General features: G+C 34.6%; 3 protein-coding genes across 8 annotated transcripts in view; 1 reads left to right on the forward strand and 2 right to left on the reverse strand.

Annotated features, from left to right (window-relative positions):
* LOC120424424 (serine/threonine-protein kinase N) overlaps positions 1 to 9,999 on the forward strand; it is a 153,681-nt gene extending 143,682 nt beyond the window's left edge. For all 4 annotated transcript variants that reach the window (XM_039588539.2, XM_039588538.2, XM_039588537.2 and 1 more), the window contains 6 exons: positions 1,222 to 1,782; positions 3,618 to 3,807; positions 3,865 to 4,046; positions 4,106 to 4,213; positions 4,281 to 4,421; positions 8,474 to 9,999. In XM_039588539.2, the coding sequence (XP_039444473.1) occupies positions 1,222 to 1,782; positions 3,618 to 3,807; positions 3,865 to 4,046; positions 4,106 to 4,213; positions 4,281 to 4,421; positions 8,474 to 8,617 (1,326 nt within the window). In that variant the 3' untranslated portion in view covers positions 8,618 to 9,999. The remainder of the gene's footprint in view (positions 1 to 1,221; positions 1,783 to 3,617; positions 3,808 to 3,864; positions 4,047 to 4,105; positions 4,214 to 4,280; positions 4,422 to 8,473) is intronic.
* Positions 10,000 to 12,114: 2,115 nt separating this feature from the next.
* On the reverse strand, positions 12,115 to 12,936 carry LOC120424429 (uncharacterized). Its single transcript, XM_039588545.2, has 3 exons — positions 12,812 to 12,936; positions 12,582 to 12,663; positions 12,115 to 12,516 (listed from the first exon to the last, which is right to left on the reverse strand). Exons 1-3 carry the CDS (start codon positions 12,839 to 12,841, stop codon positions 12,155 to 12,157), a joined length of 474 nt encoding a protein of 157 aa, XP_039444479.1. The 5' UTR covers positions 12,842 to 12,936; the 3' UTR covers positions 12,115 to 12,154.
* Positions 12,937 to 15,971: 3,035 nt separating this feature from the next.
* LOC120424430 (kinesin-like protein KIF13B) overlaps positions 15,972 to 19,970 on the reverse strand; it is a 59,689-nt gene continuing 55,690 nt past the window's right edge. For all 3 annotated transcript variants that reach the window (XM_052709254.1, XM_052709255.1, XM_039588546.2), the window contains one exon: positions 15,972 to 19,953. In XM_052709254.1, the coding sequence (XP_052565214.1) occupies positions 19,904 to 19,953 (50 nt within the window). In that variant the 3' untranslated portion in view covers positions 15,972 to 19,903. The remainder of the gene's footprint in view (positions 19,954 to 19,970) is intronic.

The raw sequence follows: 19,970 nt of genomic DNA on the forward strand, positions 1-19,970 counted from the left end.
TATTAAGTATTGATTAGAACTATTTAAAACAAATAGGCACACGGAAAAATCCTGGTTTGTTTAACTACATTTTCTCTCAATAGCTGATTTTGTTATTATTTTTTTTTTTGTGTAATATGGACAAAACCCGCATCTTTTGAGGCATAGAGAAGGTAATACGGACCAAAGCTTGCACGGCAAAATTTTGTTTGGCATCAGTTTTTTTTTAATGTAAAATCAAATTTGCAATCGAAAAGCACTGTAGGGAACTATCCATAAACCATGTGGACACGTTTTTGGAAATTTCAATATAACGCTCTATTTTTTTTTTTCGAAGAAATGCGTAATCTTTACAATTGTTTCTCCTTTTAACGTTTGCAATTGGACCATTAGTTACTGAGATATTGGTATTATTAAAAAGGAGGCTGTTTTGGTCAAACTCAGAAATCTTTTTTTTTCCTTTTTCTTTGAAAAAATGTTTGCAACGGTCTTATAAAAACATTTAAGAGGGTCATGATTTGTATTTTCAGCCTATTTGAAATTATAGGCTTGCATTTTAAATTTAGAAAATATTTTTGTGTTTGATTAAATGGAAACTTTTGCGCAGATTTCATTTTTTAACATTGAAAAACGACAAAACTATCGTAAGTTGAAAAATTAAGGTTAAATGGAAAACGCTTATAAATTTTTAGTTTATGTTTTTGGAATGCTCTATTATTCTAATTATTTGTCCGATTTTCAATTTCTTAAAATTCATTTTAGAAAAAAATAGTATCTCATGTTTTGATAATCCAAAGGTCTTCTAAGGAAGTACAGATAATCGAATCATAACATATTTTTTGGCGATCTTATAAAAAAATGACGTTTTTGAAGATTCGTTTGCTTCATTGATTTTTCATTGAATCAATAATGCTATTCAGTACGTAGTATTTAATTTTTCAAGCATCTGTTTTGTGCACGATAACATCATTTTATCCATCCAACAATTCATCAATTCATCAATCTCCGTAATACTTAATTGATCAAATCGCATCATACATATACCGTCCATTGGCATCGTAAGTCAAGATTCCTCCCCCAATCTCACTCCGTACATTCGGTCATCTGCTCCAGCATCTGTGTTGACCCCTTCCACTCAAAAATATTCGTTCTCGCTTATTGTAATCGTCTAATATTACTAAATGTTGTAACCAACAAATCTTTTAAATTGAACAAAAATCTCAATCGATCTTCCCATTCCAGATTATCCAACCGTTCGAGCACCTGGGCGTTTCCGGCAATGTAGTACTACCACTACCACAACAACAACATCACCACTCACAGGGCGTGGCCACGTCCGCGGCGGCAGCGGCAGCCGCCCTCCAACAACAGCAACAGTACTACCAGCAACAACTCCAGCTCCAGCAGCAACAGCAAGCTGCCCTCCACCCGCAACCGGATTTGGCCGTGGCCGGTCCGGCGGCTCCGGCGCGACGCCAAGGCCCTGCCCGTGCCCTCCAGTACAGGGACAGTGCGTACGAGAGTCGGCGCCAGTCGCAGGTGGGAGGTGCCGGAAGCGGAGCAGGAATGCAAATCGACAGCTTCCGGCTGCTGAGCGTGCTTGGTCGGGGCCACTTTGGCAAGGTCATTCTGGCGCAGTACAAAAATACGGGGGAGTACTTTGCCATTAAGGCGCTTAAGAAGGGCGACATTATTGCGCGGGACGAGGTCGAGTCGTTGCTGAGCGAGAAGCGCATCTTCGAGGTGGCCAACACGATGCGGCACCCGTTCCTGGTGAATCTGTTTGCCTGCTTCCAGACGGAGGTGAGTTTCACGGCACATGCTTTCTCTTTCTCTCGCGACCTATCGCTTTCTTGCTTGTGCGATAAAGTGTGGTGACAGCAATCATTTGAAGGTGCAGTCATGGTCAAGAGATCGAAATCGCTTAGATGTATGCGACTAACATGACAAAACAAACATTCAAAACGCTTAAAAAATTAATTGATTGATGAGTATTCTAAAAAATCAAGCTGAAAAAAAAACAAATAAAAAAACTAAATTCTTAAATTATTAAATTTAGGTCCGATTTGGCTCAAATTTGGCAAGGGAGTTCCTTGGCCAAAATAACTAGACCCGTCTTAAAAATGAATGATTTTTGCAATAACGGCATTTAAATAAAATTGGATGTTCACCATTTTTGAAAATGTTACGGGAAAACATTCTGAAAATGCATAGAAACATATTTTTAGCTATGAGCTCATTGGTCTCGAGGCCTTCAAATCAATCTATTCATTTGATCTATTATTTACTTTACTTGCCAAATTTGAGCCAAATCGGAGCACTTTTTTGGTCTGGACCGTGCTGAAATAAAAAAAAAAACAAAAATCTATAATTTTAAAACAATAAAATTCTGAAACTCTCAAAAAAAATTAAAAAAGAATCCAACCCTTAAATTTTTTAAAATTTACAATTTAAAAATAAAAGAGCAATAATATCAAAGTTCTAAAATTGCATTGCGAATTTTGTTTAAAATTTTGTCTCCTATCTCTTAAAGATTCCCTTAAAATCAGATTCCAGAAATTAAAATTATATATCTAGAGCATTTTTTTCTGAAAAGGTCCATTAGAACAAAATTTAAAATTTCTGCTCTTTGGATATTTTTGTAACAGCCTTGAGTTAGGGGTATTCAAAAACACCGAAAAAACAAAAAAATCAAAAAAATCGAAAAAAAATGTTTTTAGGACCCTTAAAAAAATACAGAAATATTCTTAAATTATAACAAATATAAGTTCAAACATGAAAAGAAAACTAAGTTAAAAATTCGGAATTATTAATTTTGCTTAAAATTTTTCAGTTCAAAAAATCAAAAATTTTAAAATTTCTAATTTTTTTATCTATAAACAAGCCTTACCCGACAAACTTCGTTCTGCCTTTTTTTCGTTTGTTGACGTTTTTAACTTTTTTGCCTAATTCAGCATCCTGTGATTAAAATTTGATTTTACGTAACTTTCTCCACACAATTTGCCGATGCTCCGGAATCGGTTCCAAAGTGGCCAAAAGTGTCAATTAGTTAGCTTATAAACCTTCCTTGGGCTTATACGAACCGAACGCAACAAAGAGCGCCTCAATCCGACGTTCCGTTCTGAATTGATTCGCGTTCGAACAAAACCGTCGAAATTTTTTATATATATAGATATAAAAAGTTAATAAAAATACAAGTTAAAAAATCCTAAATATATATTGGTTTATATAATAGATTTTCGCACTTTTCAATGCTCTTTGAAAATTTATTTTATTTTTGAAATATAAGTAAAAAATTCTTTAAACATCCCTTGAAGTCAAAGGACAACAAAAGGGACAAAAAAACTATTGAACTCAAGAATGTACTTCTGTTTCCATTATGCTTATATTTTTTCAAAATAATTTATTGTCGCCTCATTTTGGAATTTTGAAATTTAAGAGGTTTAAAGGTTCATAATTTAAAAGTTTTCGAAAACCAGTTTTTTAGAATTTTAGAATTTTAGAATTTTAGAATTTTAGAATTTTAGAATTGTATTTTTACGATTCTTCAATTAAAATAAACACACACTTAATCGCGTTTGAAATAAACTCAACAGGAAAATATACTAATCGTTCTTTATTTTATTTTTATTTTCCAGCAACACGTCTGCTTCGTGATGGAGTACGCCGCCGGCGGTGACCTGATGATGCACATCCACACCGATGTGTTTGCGGAACCGCGGGCCGTTTTCTACGCGGCCTGTGTAGTCCTCGGGCTGCAGTACCTGCACGAGAGCAAGATCATCTACCGCGATCTGAAGCTCGACAACCTGCTGCTGGACACGGAGGGTAGGATTTTTAAATTCTTTTTCAAGTTGAGAATTTAAATTTGTTTCTCTCTCTAAGGTTACGTGAAAATTGCCGACTTTGGTCTGTGCAAGGAGGGAATGGGCTTCGGTGACCGGACGGGAACGTTCTGCGGTACGCCCGAGTTTTTGGCGCCGGAAGTGCTTACGGAGACTTCGTACACGAGGGCCGTCGACTGGTGGGGTCTCGGCGTGCTGATCTTTGAGATGTTGGTGGGAGAGGTGAGCTTGCTTTGAATTTGAGTAGTTTGGAATATAAACAAAACAATATTTATTTGTAGTCACCGTTCCCTGGGGATGACGAGGAGGAGGTGTTTGATTCGATCGTAAATGACGAGGTTCGGTATCCGAGGTTCCTTTCGCTGGAGGCGATAGCCATCATGAGAAGGGTGAGTCTTAAACTGTTTGTCTGGATGTCTTGAAAATGAGATTTCAAACCATAATTTCCACCAACAGCTACTTCGTAAGAATCCCGAACGGCGGCTCGGTTCGTCGGAGCGGGACGCCGAGGACGTTAAGCGACAGGCCTTCTTCCGGAACATTGTCTGGGACGATCTGCTGCTCAGGAAAGTGAAACCGCCGTTCGTGCCAACCATTGTGAGTATTTAGAGATTGTTTTCAGATTTTAATTTATTACTTTGCTACATACACAAGTTTCGTCTCTTTTTATTCATAGTAATGCATTCTGCTAAAACGCTCAACCAATCCACAAGTTTAAGTTTTTTTATTGAGTGTACTATTGATTCTGATTTCTGATGGGAACAGATTGAGAATCATAAAATTTGAACATAAATTTACAAATTTTAAACATTCAACACTCAGGATCTATTTTCAATGCATCCCAAGATAGCGGTGTATCATATTATTCGTGCCATACAAACTATTAAGAAAAATAGGAAGTACGGAAAGATCAGACAATTTTAATGTACGAATGACCACTTAAGTCGTATTCAACCATTTTTCCCAAGATAAAATTTTACCAGGTTTTCGTAATTTTTGTTTTTGTTTTTATAATTAGCCTGCGTTTTTAAAGATCATGTTGGGTCTTTAAAATGATAATATTGAATTTGAAATTTTGGAGTTATTTCACAAATTTCCTTGTACAGTTCAGACTTGATTATTCGAAGCCTCTATTATCCGATGTTTTGTACAAGACTTGGGATAAACGAACCAAGAACAAAAAACACTTTATTTTGTATACTTTTTGTATCAAATTCGAGTTATGCGACCCCATTTTAGTTAAATTTGAATGGTTGATTTTCTAATGAATTAACAAATTCATTTTCTCAATATTTCAACACCACCATTTTGGCCGCCATCTTGGATTATTTTTTTAAATACCTTTAGAGTAGTTTATCGGTCATACTTAAGGCAAGTACGGAGCTCGGAAAGAACGCAAAGCTCTATTAAAAAAATGCTCCAGAAAAGGTCAAGGAAAGGGTCACGGAAAGATTTTTCTTAAGCGGCTGAACTGAAAATTACAAATTTTTAAATAATGTTGTATTCGATACAATAATATTGGAAATCAAAATAGCCTCATAAGGCCAAAAAAACTCAAAATCTTAAAATCAGAAGGATTTTTTTTTTTTTTTTTTTTTTTTGAAATGATGTAAACCAGAGGAAAGCATAACAATAATCATAAAATTTTCTTATAGAAAGTTCAATAATAAAAAATCCGAAATTTATAAATTCAACAGCAAAAATATTCGAAAATAATAACAAAGTTACAGAACATTTAAGGAATACAAATTTTGAATTCAGAAATTAAAAAATACAAATAGATATTCAAACAATTAAAAAAAAGATAATTCGAACCATTAAAAGCATCAGTTATTTTGAAATAAATGAATGCAAATAGACAATATTCCATTTCTCAAAAAAATTAAAATTGTATTTAAAAATCATGAAGTTCAAAAAGTTAAAACATTAAAATTTTAAGAAACTTCGTTTAGAAATCCAGAAATTCAGAAATTCAAAAATACAAATATACAAAAAAAAACTGATATTTTTGCATTCAAACAATTTAAAATTCAGGAATAAAAAACCTTGAATATTTTTTTTTACTAAAATTAAAAAATGTTAAAAATTTAAAATTTCCTCATCAATACCTACACTTTGCTGAAGATACCAAATCGGTCAGAAAATTCCTTTAATAAAACTAATTTTCGAATATTTACGTACACTACCCATGTTCGCATAAGTGTCCCATATGCCAAAACAGCAAGCTGAGAAAAACGCATTTGAAGTTTGTCCCATACATAAGGCTACGTGTTAAGTTTACGCGAAAAAATGGATTTCCTCCTCATTTCTAGAATAAAGTACTGGATGTTATAGGCTCTATTGAAAGAGCACACGTTTTTGAACCAATAACTCAAAAGGGATGAAAATGCATATGGGACATTTATGCGATCAGGGGCAGTACAGTTGTTGTATGGAAAGCTACCAACATTGTATGGAGACTTGTATGGGGTTAACGTGAAGACTTCCATCATTGCCATGATTTTTCGTTCAAAGATATAAATTTTGCGTCGCTATCAATATTTTGACAAAATTCCTTCTACAAGTTGTTTAGAATAGTGCCCTACACAAGCTGAATCCTTTTGGAAACGATTACAGGGAAACCTCTTTTTACGCGGTGCGTTACGTTTTTCTAATTTGTCGATTTCTCGGAAACGACGCAACATTTTTGCAATCTTTAAAAAGCAATTTGTAGGTTGTGTTCAGATCTACAAAACGCTTTTTTAAGGTTTCAAAAATATTGTATGGTTTTAGAGAAATCGACGAAATAAAAAGCGTAACGCCACCGCGTAAAAAGAGGTTTCTCTGTACCCATTCCTTACAAAGTTATGGAAATCGTCATTAATCAATGATTGCCAACTAAGACGTCAATGATTGTACCACAAAATTATATAAATTTTGAAACACATTTGATTTAGACCAAAAAATCTTTCAGCGGCTTCAAGAAGGCAACAACCAGCGCATGCTGATTCATTTTGGTGCAGAAATTCGTTGAATTGAATTACAAAAAGAAGAATTTTAGAGTGATGATCAATTTTCTTCGAAAATGATCAACGGCTTCACCTTAACAATTGACTCAAAATTGATTCTTTGGTCATAGGGATGAATCCCATACTTTTTTTTTTGGTAAAATATCTCTTATTATTGCGTCCAATTATTAGATCTAACGTGATTCGTTAAATTTGGTGAAGTCATTGATTAAATTAAAATAATTCAAAACTGTCAATATTTTTTCAACATTACCGCGTTTTTGTGCAAAATTACTCATTATTCATCTAAACATCGTATCTCAATTTAATAATTTATTTTCAACAATTTTTATCTCTGAAAATTGCAAAAAGTATAAAAAATCTGCAAAAAAAATCAAAATTTGTTGCAAATTTCGCAACAAAAGACATGTGCAGTAATTTCCACTCATGCGTTACCTTCTAAAATTCACTTTTTTCATTACCAAGAAAAAGAGGTCCTCCGTTACTAGTGTTCAGAAATTTAAAATTTAGTTAAAAATTTAAAGATTAAATTTACCTCCTTTCACACTTAAGTTTATTTACCGAATTCGGTGACGTTTTCCGAATTTTCAACTGCTGAACAGTTCGGTAAACTGTAAATTACCGAAATTCGGTAATAAAGTTGGTATTTTTTTAATTTTGACAGATGGTTTACTGCCGTTCTACGCATAATTGTCCCATGTCAGTTTTTGACGATTTTGACTTTATGCCATTTTTAAGATTAGTCTGATGTGTACTTTAAGAAAAACACATAAAATCTGGTACTTTGTTCGGAAACTCATCAAAAACAACACCAAGTCTGTTTGTCCCATCGTTAAACTTCTACGCATAATTGTCCCACCAAGTATTTTCTTACACGGAATCATTCGTTTTACTAAGCATTATATCTTGTTTTCCTGTTGTATAGCAAGAGAATCACAAATAAGGGTGATAAACTGCTAACTGGGGCGATTAGGGACATATAGGGCTAATAGGAACCTACGGGACAATTATGCGTAGAAACACAGAAATCGGTCGAAAAATTTCAATCGCGTTTTTCTCAGTTGCACTTTTTCGAACATGGGACAATTATGCGTAGAACGGCAGTTTACCGATCTAAACTTAACCGATTTTTCAACTACCGAATTCGGTTAAAAATAATCTAAATGTGTTCGATGTAGTAATTTACATATTGTCAAATGGTGATGTAAATGTACAATCTTGTCCGATTGTTTTTGTTAAAAAAAGAAAAAAAATTAATTCACAAATGTGTAAATTTTCATTATGGTTTATGCTTATTGAAATTTGATTTAACTTTTCGACATAAATCAATGTATACACAATTAGATTTTTTTTTACCGAACTTGGTATTTTGGTAGAATTTCACCAAAATCGGTAGTTTTCAGTTTACCGAACTGTTCAGCAGTTAAAAAATCGGTAAAATTAACAGAGTTCGGTAATAAGAGGTAAATCGATATTTGAGGAGGTCAGAGGGTAACAAAATATGTGTTATGGCTTCATAAGATACCAAGGTATCTTAGTTAAAATTGAGTTAAAAATTATTAAAATTAAATAAAATTCAAACTAAAAATATAAACTAAAACAACAATTTGACGATTTTGTTTCTCTCTCTTCCCCTTCCAGCGCTCCCCCGAGGACGTGTCCAACTTTGACGAGGAGTTTACGTCGGAGAAGCCGGCGCTGACGCCGCCCAAGGATCCGCGCGTCCTCACCGAGAGCGAACAGACTTACTTCAAGGACTTTACCTACATGGCGGACTGGTGTTGACAGTAAGCTTGCGTCGTTTTTTTAGTTTCTTTTTTGTTCTTTTTCTGTTTTCTTCCCTATCGTCTATTGCGGTCTCCTCCCCTTTGAGCGAGTACTTTTCTTTATTTTCCTTTTCCGTTCGTTATCGCTCAAGTGGACTAATTGGATATAAAGCAAACACAAAAAAAAGTAAAAGGTTTGAAGAAAACTGCATGGGTAGAGAAAACAGTCGTTGTTATTGATATAAAAAAATACAAACAAAAAACATGTTAATAATATATACAATTACGTATGCTAAACAGCTGATTAAACAAAAAAAAACAGCGGCAAAAATATACACAATAGGTGATAAACAAAACAAAAAAAAGCGAGAGAGTGTGGAGAAACCCCCTTCTACTGCAAGCAGAGAGAGATTTTTTCTTTATGATTTTTAAAACAAAATTTTACACAACTAACAAAAACAAACAAGAATGGTCTTCCAAGTGAATGAAAAAGGTAGCAAAAAAAAAAAAACAAACATTTAAGAAAGAAGCCAGACAAAGACTAGCAGCAGCTCTATTTAAGGTTGAAACAGAAGGAATAAAATCAGGCTTTAAAGATGATTCTTAAGGATTCGCGTGACGACGACGAGAAGAGTGATAAAAAATGCATCATCAACATTTAGAGAGAGGGAAAAGTGAAAAAGATTTGTTTTCCTTTCTTTTTATACGAATTTAAGCTTAACTGTTAATCAAGCCCCCTCAAAATCACACATTTATGCAGAAGCAGCAGCAGCAAACCGAAAAAGTAATTGTAAGGTGCCTTTATTGTTGTTGAAAGCTTGTTGGAAGCAAAGTGGAATTGAACCCTGCCAAGCAATGGATTCGATTACGTTTCTTTTCTCTTTTCTTCTTTTTCCCCCACTGAAGACAATCAAAATTAAAATACTAAATCAGCGCCTTCGTTCAGTAACAGTTGCCTTTTTATTGTATTTATAAAACACTGTTTATTTATTCTTTTAAAACACGCCGTGAAACCAACAAAATCACAATTTATGCTAGTTTTTTTTCCCCAACTTCCTTTCCTGTAGCCGTAAATTACGTTACGTTTGCAGTTCAATTCCAAGAACGTTGCTGATTTTAAGAAAATCGCCTCCACCTCCCAAAAAAAGAAAGAAAGAAGAGATAAAACAGTTGCATTAATATTAGTGGATTGTGTTTATATTAGCTGTAGAAAGAAGCAACGCAAACACACATACACACACACGCGCGCGCGCGATAATGTTAGAATATTACAAAACCCTATCACTATTAACTACTATTACTACTACAGAAAAAAAATGTATGACTCTAGGCTTAGCGATAAAACGTAAAAAAAAACAGCAGAATTATGTAGAAGCCAAGCTCAGTTGCTGCAAGGAAAGAGAAAGAAGATTAGTAGGCGCGTTGTTTATTTTTTAAAAAACGTTACATTAATTTAGAAACAGACAGTAACTCACTCACACACACACAATCAAACGCAGGCATCGTCACAAAAAGAAGGAAGGAAACACAGACACATCCATACAAAACACGTGATTATAACTTTTATCGAGGAGAGTAGGAAAAATGTGAGACAGAGAGAGAGAGTTTACATATTAAAAGAATTGCAAAAAAAAAGTTAAGAAAAGAAAAGTGAAAGAAAGTTAAAGTGAAGAAAAAACACACATTGTACTAAATAGTCGTTTATTGGTAAAGAAAAAAAAACAATTATGCATTTTTCGAGGTTAACAAATGTACCAGAAAGATTAAAAGTTAAGCTTGGTTTTTTTTGTTCCTATCAGCCGTGGAAATATCACAAAATCCTTCTAAAAAAGTATAATCTTAATTAACAATTGAAATCATAACATGTTCAACAAAAAACGTGACATTTTTTTATTCTGCAACAATTTAAAGTGGACATTCTAAATATCAATTACAATCCAGTATCGGTTATCCGAAACCTTAATTATCGCCTATCCGAAGGTTTGTATGGGGCTTTGGAAAATCGAATCATGAACATTTTTTTCCTCTTTTACTATCTTCAGACTTTGACATCAAATTCGCAGAACTTTACCTCATTTTAGGCAGATTTAAATGGTGATTGCCTATAAAATTACTAAAAACATTTTCTCGATATTTCATCACCGCCATTTTGGCCGCCATCTTGGATCTAAAAATTCTAAACACTCGAGGTTGATGGTCATACTTGAGCTCGACAATAAATAATAAGACAACAAAAAGGTTTTCGTATAATCGAGTCTGACTGTATCTTAAAAAAATCAACTAAAAGTCATCAAAAAATATCAAGTGGGAAAAATAAAATTAAAGTCTACGATTCTTAAATTCAAAGATTCTAAAATTCTTAAAAGCAATTCTTCTAGAAGTGAGCTATTTTTTTCTAAATTTATTTTTGTTATTCCTTATTTCAAGGCCAAAGAAAACATTTTGAATTATTAGTTCGTCCATACAAGTTTCCAGCCCGCAAGCTGGTCATACAAAAATCTGTATCTTGAGATCGGATTTTCTGATCAAAATTTCAACCTAATCGAGCAATTAAAAGTGAGAGTGTGTGCAACATGGAGTTAAACTTTCTATGAAGTTGCTGTGAAGGTTACCATGGCACTTTGAAAAGTTTAACTCCATGTTGCACGCACACACTCTCACTTTTAATTTCTCGATAAAAAAATCGTCCGAAATGTTAGACAATTGCTTAAAATTCTTAAACTAAAAAAAAAATTAAATAGGGTCCTAAAGCCCAATGTCAATTTTTATGTACAACAAGCCTAACCCGAAAAACTTCGTTCTGCCTTTTTTCGTTTGTTGACGTTTTTGCTTATTCAGCCTCCTGTGATCAAATTTTGATTTTAAATAACTTTTCCCATACAATCTGCAGATTTTCCAGAATCGGTTCCAAGTGGCCAAAGTAGTCACTTTTTGGCGTAAGAACCTTCCTTGAGCTTATACGAACCCAACGCAACAAAGAGCACCTCGATCCGACGTTTCGTGTTGAATTGATTCGCGTTCGAACAAAACCGTCGAAATTTTATATATATATAGATACAGAGAAGATGGTAAAAAACACGATTAAAATCCATATCTGATCACTGTTTTCATTTTAATTCATAAAAAAATTCCAGATAAAAATAAAATAATCGTTATGCTAATTTTAGGACCCAATTCTAAAATTTTGAAAATCCAAAACTCTAAAGTTCCTTAAATCTAGAATTCTGAAATTTTGAAATTCAAAATTTCTATAATTTCAAAAGTCTAAACTTTTAAAGTCGATAATTCTATTAAAATTCATTCATCTTAGCTCAGCCTAGAGACCAAGCTAGAGACCCAAATTTTGATAAAAACAGAAGTAAAAATTCGTGTTTCGATTATCCGAAGATGCGATAATCTAAAGTGATTTTTTTTTTGGCGAGAGCTTCGGATAATCAAGTATGGACTGTATTTGAAATGTGAAAAATGAAAATTCTCACATACAATCTTGGGAACTAAAGGGTAGAGCACACTAGTTAAAAGAATGTTTTTAACTTTATCTCAAAAACAATCAACTTTATTGCACCTCCATTGTTTCATCACCACCCCCTGCCCGTGCTGCCGCCCGTTGTTTGAGCATTTTATTCCGCGACAGTGGCTTCCCAAACACCGGCTTGATGGCGTTGGACATCCGGTACAACAGCACCGTCGAGCTTGGATCGCACACGGCCAGCACGAGGCATCGACTGCCGTTTTGGTTACTGTCTGGAGGTGGAACAAGCTCAGCTTGTAGTTTCTCAATTCGTTCCAGCGGGATACTGTCGAAGGATGGCACCGGAATGTATACGTCCTCGGGGGAATCCTGCTGCTTGCGGGCTTTCAGGTAGAGCGTGTTCAGTGGGCTTGAGTAGTTGTACTGGACGTCCCACATGGAGCGGTCTTTAGAAACAATGTAAAATATCATTCTAAACGATTTATTTTTTGAAAATTGAAACTATTCAAACCTTCACAAAGATGCAGATAAGTCCGGTAGGTCGCTGCGCAGAGAGCTTCATCGGTGCAACCGAGTTGACGAATTTCGTTGAGCTAAACAATTAAACTTATTTAATCAAATAGAATATTTCTCTCAGTGCATGCGTTACACTTTTGTTTGAAAACATTTGCAATGAACACCGATAATTCTCCCTTTAATTTATAAAGGAACACAAACGTTTACTCAAATAACTAAACTTACAATCTTGAAGGCAGGATTTATGTTCTCCATCGTAAAAAATATGAATTAATAAAGTTTTCTAAATAAAATCACAAATTTTCAAAGAGATTTATTTTTGTTTATGTTTGCTTCTTAGACGTCATGACAGTAAACTCAAAATGTAACGCCACGTGCGATTTCGATAGTAACGCAATTGGATTCAAAATGTTGCATACAAGCAGAACATAGATCGCATTCAAGATGAACAGTATTTTTGAATGGGCAGGTGCAATAAATACAAACAACCCTTATTTCTTTTGTCAGATTAGTATTGTTAAACATACAATTTTTAGTGGATTTTGTGGAGACATTTTATCGCATCAATTTAATGGCACTTGTGTTGGACCAACACGAAAAACTGTCAATCCCCGCCAGACTTTTCACCGACATGACATGAGAAAACTTTCCTATTAAGCTTGACAAAAAATCCACCAAAATTGTAGTTTTAACAGTGCGGCTCAGGACATCAATTTGCACAACATTATTGTTTTGGCAAACAGTAATGCCGTTCTACGCATAGGGGCAGGGGGGGCAGAATGGACCAGGGGGGCAGAATGGGCCACCCTTGGTTTTGGGCTTTAGAATGGATTTAGACCAATTGTAAGGCAAGGGTCTTATAAAGGACGTCAAATAACATCACCACACCGAAAACGACGTTTGAATTCATTGTATTTTTCGAATTATGAGCAAAAATGTAAATTTATTGAAAAACCACGCAAATGTTGTTTATTTCGAGGTTTTTAAATAAGCTTTCTGAAAAGTTGGATTGTTTGAAAAAGTTTGCTCAATGCTTATAACGTTACTAGATGTAACTACCAAGGTATACAAACAACAACGGAACCTTCAAATCATTTAGAGGCTTGGTGGTGGAAGTGTTAAATTAAAATCCACTTGGGGGCAGAATGGACCACCCTTATCCTGCCTTATAAAAACAATCAAAAGTTATGAAATTTGGATTAAATGGATATTTCACTCCTGGTAGCTTCACAAATCACCTTTAATGCAACAATAGTTGATTTTTCAGTTGTTTTGACGCTTATTTGTTAAAATAGTGTCTTATTTCAACATATTAACACTATTTTCAAAAATGTTTGATTTGGTAAGTGACTATTTTTATAAAAGTGGTCTAACTCCATGGAAACTATGTTAGAAAGGTACTTTAAGTCATTTCTTATCTCCCTTCAACGTTGTATTAGACGAAATGGCTCGTTTTCTAAGGTGGCCCATTCTGCCCCGCAGGGTGGCCCATTCTGCCCCGCACCCTGGAAAAGTAGTCGAAAAAACATTTTTTTTAAAGTGGCTCAAAAATAGTTTTAAGCTAAAAATTTTCATCAACCAAGTATAGAACATTGAAGGGAACATCCCAAAGCATAAGCCTACTACACTGAATTCATAAGTTTTCATGTTTTTCTATGGTTTTTGGCGCATTTTACTTAGGCGGGCCATTCTGCCCCCCCTGCCCCTAATTGTCCCATGTTCAAAAAAGTGTAACTGAGAAAAACGCGATTGAAATTGTTCGTCCGATTTCTGTGTTTCTACGCATAATTGTCTCGTAGGTTCCTACTCGCCCTATGTGTCCCTAATCGCCCCCGTTAGCAATTTATCACCCTTATTTGTGATTCTCTTGCTATACAACAGGTAAACAACTTCGTAAAACTAATGATTCAATGTAAGAAAATACTTGGGGGGACAATTATGCGTAGAAGTTTAACGATGAGACAAACAGACTTCGTGTTGTTTTTAATGAGTTTCCGAATTTTCAAATTCTAGAATTCTAGAGAAGGATTTAAGAATTTTTAGGAATTTTGAATTTTAGTATTTTAGAATTGCAGATTTGTAGGATTTTAAAGTCTAAAATTTTTTAAAATTCAATTTTTTTTTTATTTCAGAATTTTGAAGTTTTGGTATTTTAGAGTTTTATAATTTGAGAATTTTAATGATTTAAAATAAAAAAAAATAATTTTTCAATTCCGGAATTCTAGAGGAGAATTGAAAAATTTTAGAATTCAGAGTTTTAAATACTTAAAACCTTCTCTAGAATGCTGGAAAAAAAATAAATCCTAAATTTCTAAATTTTCTATACTCTTAAAATTGTTAATTACTAAAATTCTAGAATTTAAAATTCTAAATTCTAAAATTGTAAATTCAAAATCATTGAAATTCCCAAATTATAAAATTTTAAAATTAAATTTTCAAAGTGTAACATTCTAAAATAATATTTTAGGATTCTAGAACTCTAAAATTCTAAATTCCTAAAATTCTTAAACTAGAATTCTAGAATTTTCAAAATTTATCATTCTAAAATTCTGAATCAATAAAATTCGAAAAATCCTTAATTCGTGAGTTCTTAGATTCTTAAATTCTCAAATTCTAACATTCTAAAACATTAAAGTTCTAACCTTCTAAACTCTAAACTTTTAAAATGAAATTCTAAAATTCTAAAATCATGAAATCCTAATATTTTTAGTACTTAAAAATACCAAAATTCTCAATTTCTTAAATTCTAAATTCCTAAAACTCTTAAATTCTAAAATTCTACACTTCTAGAATTTAAAAATTCTCAATTCTGTCGTTCTAAAATTTTAAAGTTTCGGAAAATCAGAATTTTAGTATTTTAGAAATTTAGAATCTAAGAGCTTAAGAAATAAAGAATTTGAGATTTTTAATGATTTTGAATTTGCAATTGTAGAATATTAGAATTTATTATTTTAAGAATTTACAATATAAGAATTTTAGAATTTTAAAGGATTTCAGAATTTGAGTTTACAGATTTTAGAATTTCCTTTTTTTAATTTCTAAAATTCAATAATTGTATCAAGTATCAACATTTTTGAATTGAGGCTTTAAAAAATTACTCCCATCCGCGGGTGGGTTGCACTTTACTTGGTTCAGTCCAGGCCCAAGATATAAAAGCTAAAAATAAAATTTGTAAAAATGGCTTTCGGAAGTACTAGAAACTTTTAAACCCAGTTCTGTTAATTACAGAATAAGCAGTATTAATATATTTGTATCTTTTTCTGATTTTTAATTTTCCCTTTTTGCTTTCACTTCTGTATAGTTGCTGATTCTTAGCGTGTGTGTGTTTTTTGTTCTTTAATCCTTTCTCCGTGTGTTGTTATGTTCAACCTTATAATTGTTAACCTGCTTGCAGCTGTTTGCGCCTCTGTGCATATTATGTCCTTTCTTCTCTGTAGTAGATTTTTTTTCTCTCTTTTTGACTAGAATTTATCCATTTTTTTAACACACCTTTTCCCATCTTTTCTGCTCCACTGCTTGTTTTTTTCTATTCTACAGTTTTTTTACTTGCTTCCTTTAATGTACTCTATAAACTATCAACTAAGGTAGCGCTTTTTAATCGCCTATTCTCAACAGATGATAAATTTAGACTGATGCTTGTTTTTTTTTTTTTTGTTTTGTTTTGCGTTATTCGCTTACATGTTAGAGGTTAGAGAAAAGAGTGTTAGATTTTTGTTTGTTCTTTACACAACGCTCCCGCGCCACGGTACTTTTAGATAGAAACGGTGCCTCTTCCACGCTGAACTGTGTGTGCTTCTGCTTAGTGTGAATAAGAGTGTGAAAGTTAACACTAACATGAACTTAACTCAAGTAATAAACAGGAATGAACAAATTGAGTTAACGTTTCAAAACAAAGCACCAACATAGAAGGGGAAACAAAGTTAAACGCAAAATAACGGTGCAAGCTCGAATGATATTTTTTCGTTTTGATTTTTTTGGTTTTTTTTTACATTTAATGGAATAACGTTGTGCCATTCATTACTTTAACATATTGATGGAATAGAATGATATTAAACTAAATCACAAAACATCTTTACACACTTGGAAAAAAAACTTAGGAAGTAGATTGATAACTAAGCGGAGTCTTTTTTTTTAATCTTATGTTTTAAGCATTAAACTAAGTTTGATTTACATGTTTCAGTTGATGATATCACTCAGCCTTGCGTAAGGCTTAAACAAAGAAAAAATAAACTTGAAAAAAGATATGATAGTCGATGTAACGGAACAATAAAAAGATTGAGGATTTGTTTTCCGATCGGTGCAAATATTAAACAGTTGCGATTAAAAATACAAAAGATTGCATTTCTTTGCTTATTGCACTTTCCCTCACATGTTTCGACTAACTGGTGTTTGAATGTTTTGTTTTCTCTGTCTGGATTCTCTGCTTTCTACACATTAGCATTTTGTTGGTTGGTTCTAGGAAATGGACACACACTCTTTCGTTGTTCTAGAAGAGTGTGCGCTTGTTGTGGCAATAGTGGCGAAAATTGACATTGACTGACATAGACAGCAAAAAAGTTACACATTTAAACTAGTCTATCGTCTTGCACTTGTTTCCCTTGGAATTTCTGCGCTCTAAAATCTCATCTAATGCACACACTCTTTGAACCATCACCGCCATCCAATTTCGGGAAGGATAACTCAAAAATTCAAAATACCCCCACCTTTTCACCCACGCCACTGCGCGCCTTCTCGAAAAAATCACACAGAAGCACGTGGCGCACGCTGCGTTCGGCGCTGGACCCACATCACGCACGAAACGTCGTAATCCAAGCAGGCCGCAGGTTCATCCATATCCAGGGCGGGTTCGTTGTGCGCGAAGCTTCAAAAGAGGAGGGGGAATTCGCGCTAACAACGGCTACGCAACGGGGCGTAGCCATCAAAGCAGGCTTTGTTTTGTTGTTTTTTTCCTGAACACGTGCTTCAGTGGTGGCGCGCGGCTGACGTTGGGTATGAAGGTTGGGGCGTCGTTCCAGTACTGCAACGTTTTTGACAGAGTGCTGCTCGATCAGTTATTTGACAGTTGTGGAAGGAAAAGGACGTGTTTTGAAGTTGTTTTTTGATTTCTCGCGATCGAAATCGTGATTTTTCCCAGAACAAATTTGAATTTCTTACCACCAATCGAACAGCGCAATCTCTGAGAAATATTGCAAAATACTGCAGCACTCGAAACGAACTTTTTGGAATTAGTTTGATCCTTCCCGCGGCGGCGCCGCGTCCCCAACTTGAAATCGGAATATTCGAGGTCCTACTGGTCAACCTTACTCTACGTAACTTCTATAATTTGCCTCTCTTTTTTCTATTCGATGCTCGCTCTCAACGTTATTTTAGTAGTAACTCCTCTAATTCTGCCCTATCATTTTGCACACTCTTTTCTGGTCTAAAAAGCCGCACGCGCTCAAGATAGCTAGGTTCTCTCTAATATGTGTACTTTATTGCCTAGTAAAACACTGAGAAATTTGAAGATTAATCACTGCGTCTCAACCGGCTGTTCGACTGCTATTCTAGACTGCTCCTACTCAATCTCTCGTTTTGTGGATAAATTTATCAGAATTCCAAAGTTTTTACCTTTTTAATTTCTCAGGGGGAAAAATGGACGTGCTCGTTTTGCTTTTCATTTGCTGCTTTCTTCGTAATTTGCGTTGTTCTCACTCAAAAGTCCCGCGTCTTCGCTGCCAATGTCTAACACTTTAGTAGAATAAATAAACATCTCAAAAACCACTACCGAACATTTACCTACCTCTGGTACTCATGACACGAATCTAAGAAATTTGGGGAGGGAAAAAGAACTAATTTTTACAGACAGTCTCCACTACAAACTAATGATATCTCGTCTCGTTCTCCGTCGTGAGTGTGTGTGATCTGCTGGACAATTTAGTGATATTTGCGCGATCACACCATCAAGTTCCGCCCTCTAACGTGTCGTTTCACTACGTGATACTACGATTTCGTTTTGTAATTTTGTAAACCAGACTCAAAAAATGAACGGGATGGACTGAATGAATGGTTTCACTTCTTCGTGTTTGTGTTTGATTTTACTTAGATTTGGTAATTTCGCGTTCTACAACTGCGTGGACACATTCATCACATTGAATAGCTTCTAGGATTAGTTATTTTACTTTTTTTGTTTCGTCTAGCCTGTCTCTTCAGCGGTGTTACGTCTGCTGTTTGAAGCTGCTGCTGCTGCTGCTTGTTTGGGATTACTTTACTACGCGTCTTTCCATTCTGCTTCTTCTGGCTGTGAAGGAGGGTTGGTTTGATTCAACTTGTTTAGAGGGTTAAACACTGCTTGTTTTTTCTTATCAATTTGCTTTGTAGATTTACAGAAGAAAGATGTTATTGAAAATGCTTGTTGTGTAGCAAAGGAGTAGAATAAAAAGGTTTCTTTTATAACATACTTACTTTTTTGTTGTTGTTGTTTGTCTTTAAATATGTGTATAAATATAAATATTCATAATGCTTATCTCAATCGTCTTTGAACCCCCTGTTAAATTCTCTCCGTCTGATTTTGGCTACAAAGTGGTTGGTTTCTTGATTCTCTTAGCAATATATAGGTTTCTCGCCTCAATGATTTCACCCATTTTTTCCGCGCTGAAAATCCTGCCTCACCTCACCTCTTTCTCTGGTTAATGTGTATACAATAGATGATAATAATTATACTTTAGAGCTTCGTTTGTATTCTTTAAATGACCTTGGACAGAACTGGTTGATTTTTATATCTCTTTTTTTTTTGTTTGGATCGTAAAATTTGCTTTCCTGACGACATATTACATATTTTAGTAGCTTTTCACTCTTTCTATCTAGAATGCACTTGCAAACACTTACTCAATAAATATATTTTTCCGCTTTTTGTGTGGTTTTTAGGACATTTTTTTAGGGAATTTTTTTTTTCTAATCTTGCGTGTGTCACACAATGTAAAAGTGTATAAATAATAGAAATAATTTCGTACACAATTATTATCGTTTTCCATTGCTCAGAAACGTGTGTGGGTTTGCTTACTTACCGCGCATTGAGTGTGTGTTTGTGTTTCATTTTCTTTGCTTTGCATATATCACTAGGGGATGTAAACGAACGTTACACGAAACGAAAAACGAAACAAACCGAAAGGTACTCTATAGATGATCTCTGGAAGGTCGCTCTTACTTGGTCCGCCCGAAGGCGGCCATCGAAGCCGACTTGGGCACGAACCGCTTCCTGGGCATCGGACGCATCACTGCCGCAGCCGAGCAGGAACCACTCGCCGTCAGGGCAGCGCTGAGGCCCCGGTTAAACCCGTATCATTTGCGGGGGCCGTTGGCGCTGACCGCTTTCTTGCCGCCAAATTCGGCTGAAACAAGTACCCCA

The sequence above is a fragment of the Culex pipiens genome, chromosome 3 (assembly GCF_016801865.2).
Source record: "Culex pipiens pallens isolate TS chromosome 3, TS_CPP_V2, whole genome shotgun sequence".
Taxonomy (NCBI): Eukaryota; Metazoa; Arthropoda; class Insecta; order Diptera; family Culicidae; genus Culex; species Culex pipiens.

Coding starts and splice junctions, on each gene's coding strand:
- LOC120424429 (XM_039588545.2), bottom strand. CDS start 12,841: ATGGAGAACATAAATCCTGCCTTCAAGATT. Junction 12,664..12,811: donor TAAATCCTGCCTTCAAGATT/GTAAGTTTAGTT, acceptor TTAATTGTTTAG/CTCAACGAAATTCGTCAACT. Junction 12,517..12,581: donor TTATCTGCATCTTTGTGAAG/GTTTGAATAGTT, acceptor TTGTTTCTAAAG/ACCGCTCCATGTGGGACGTC.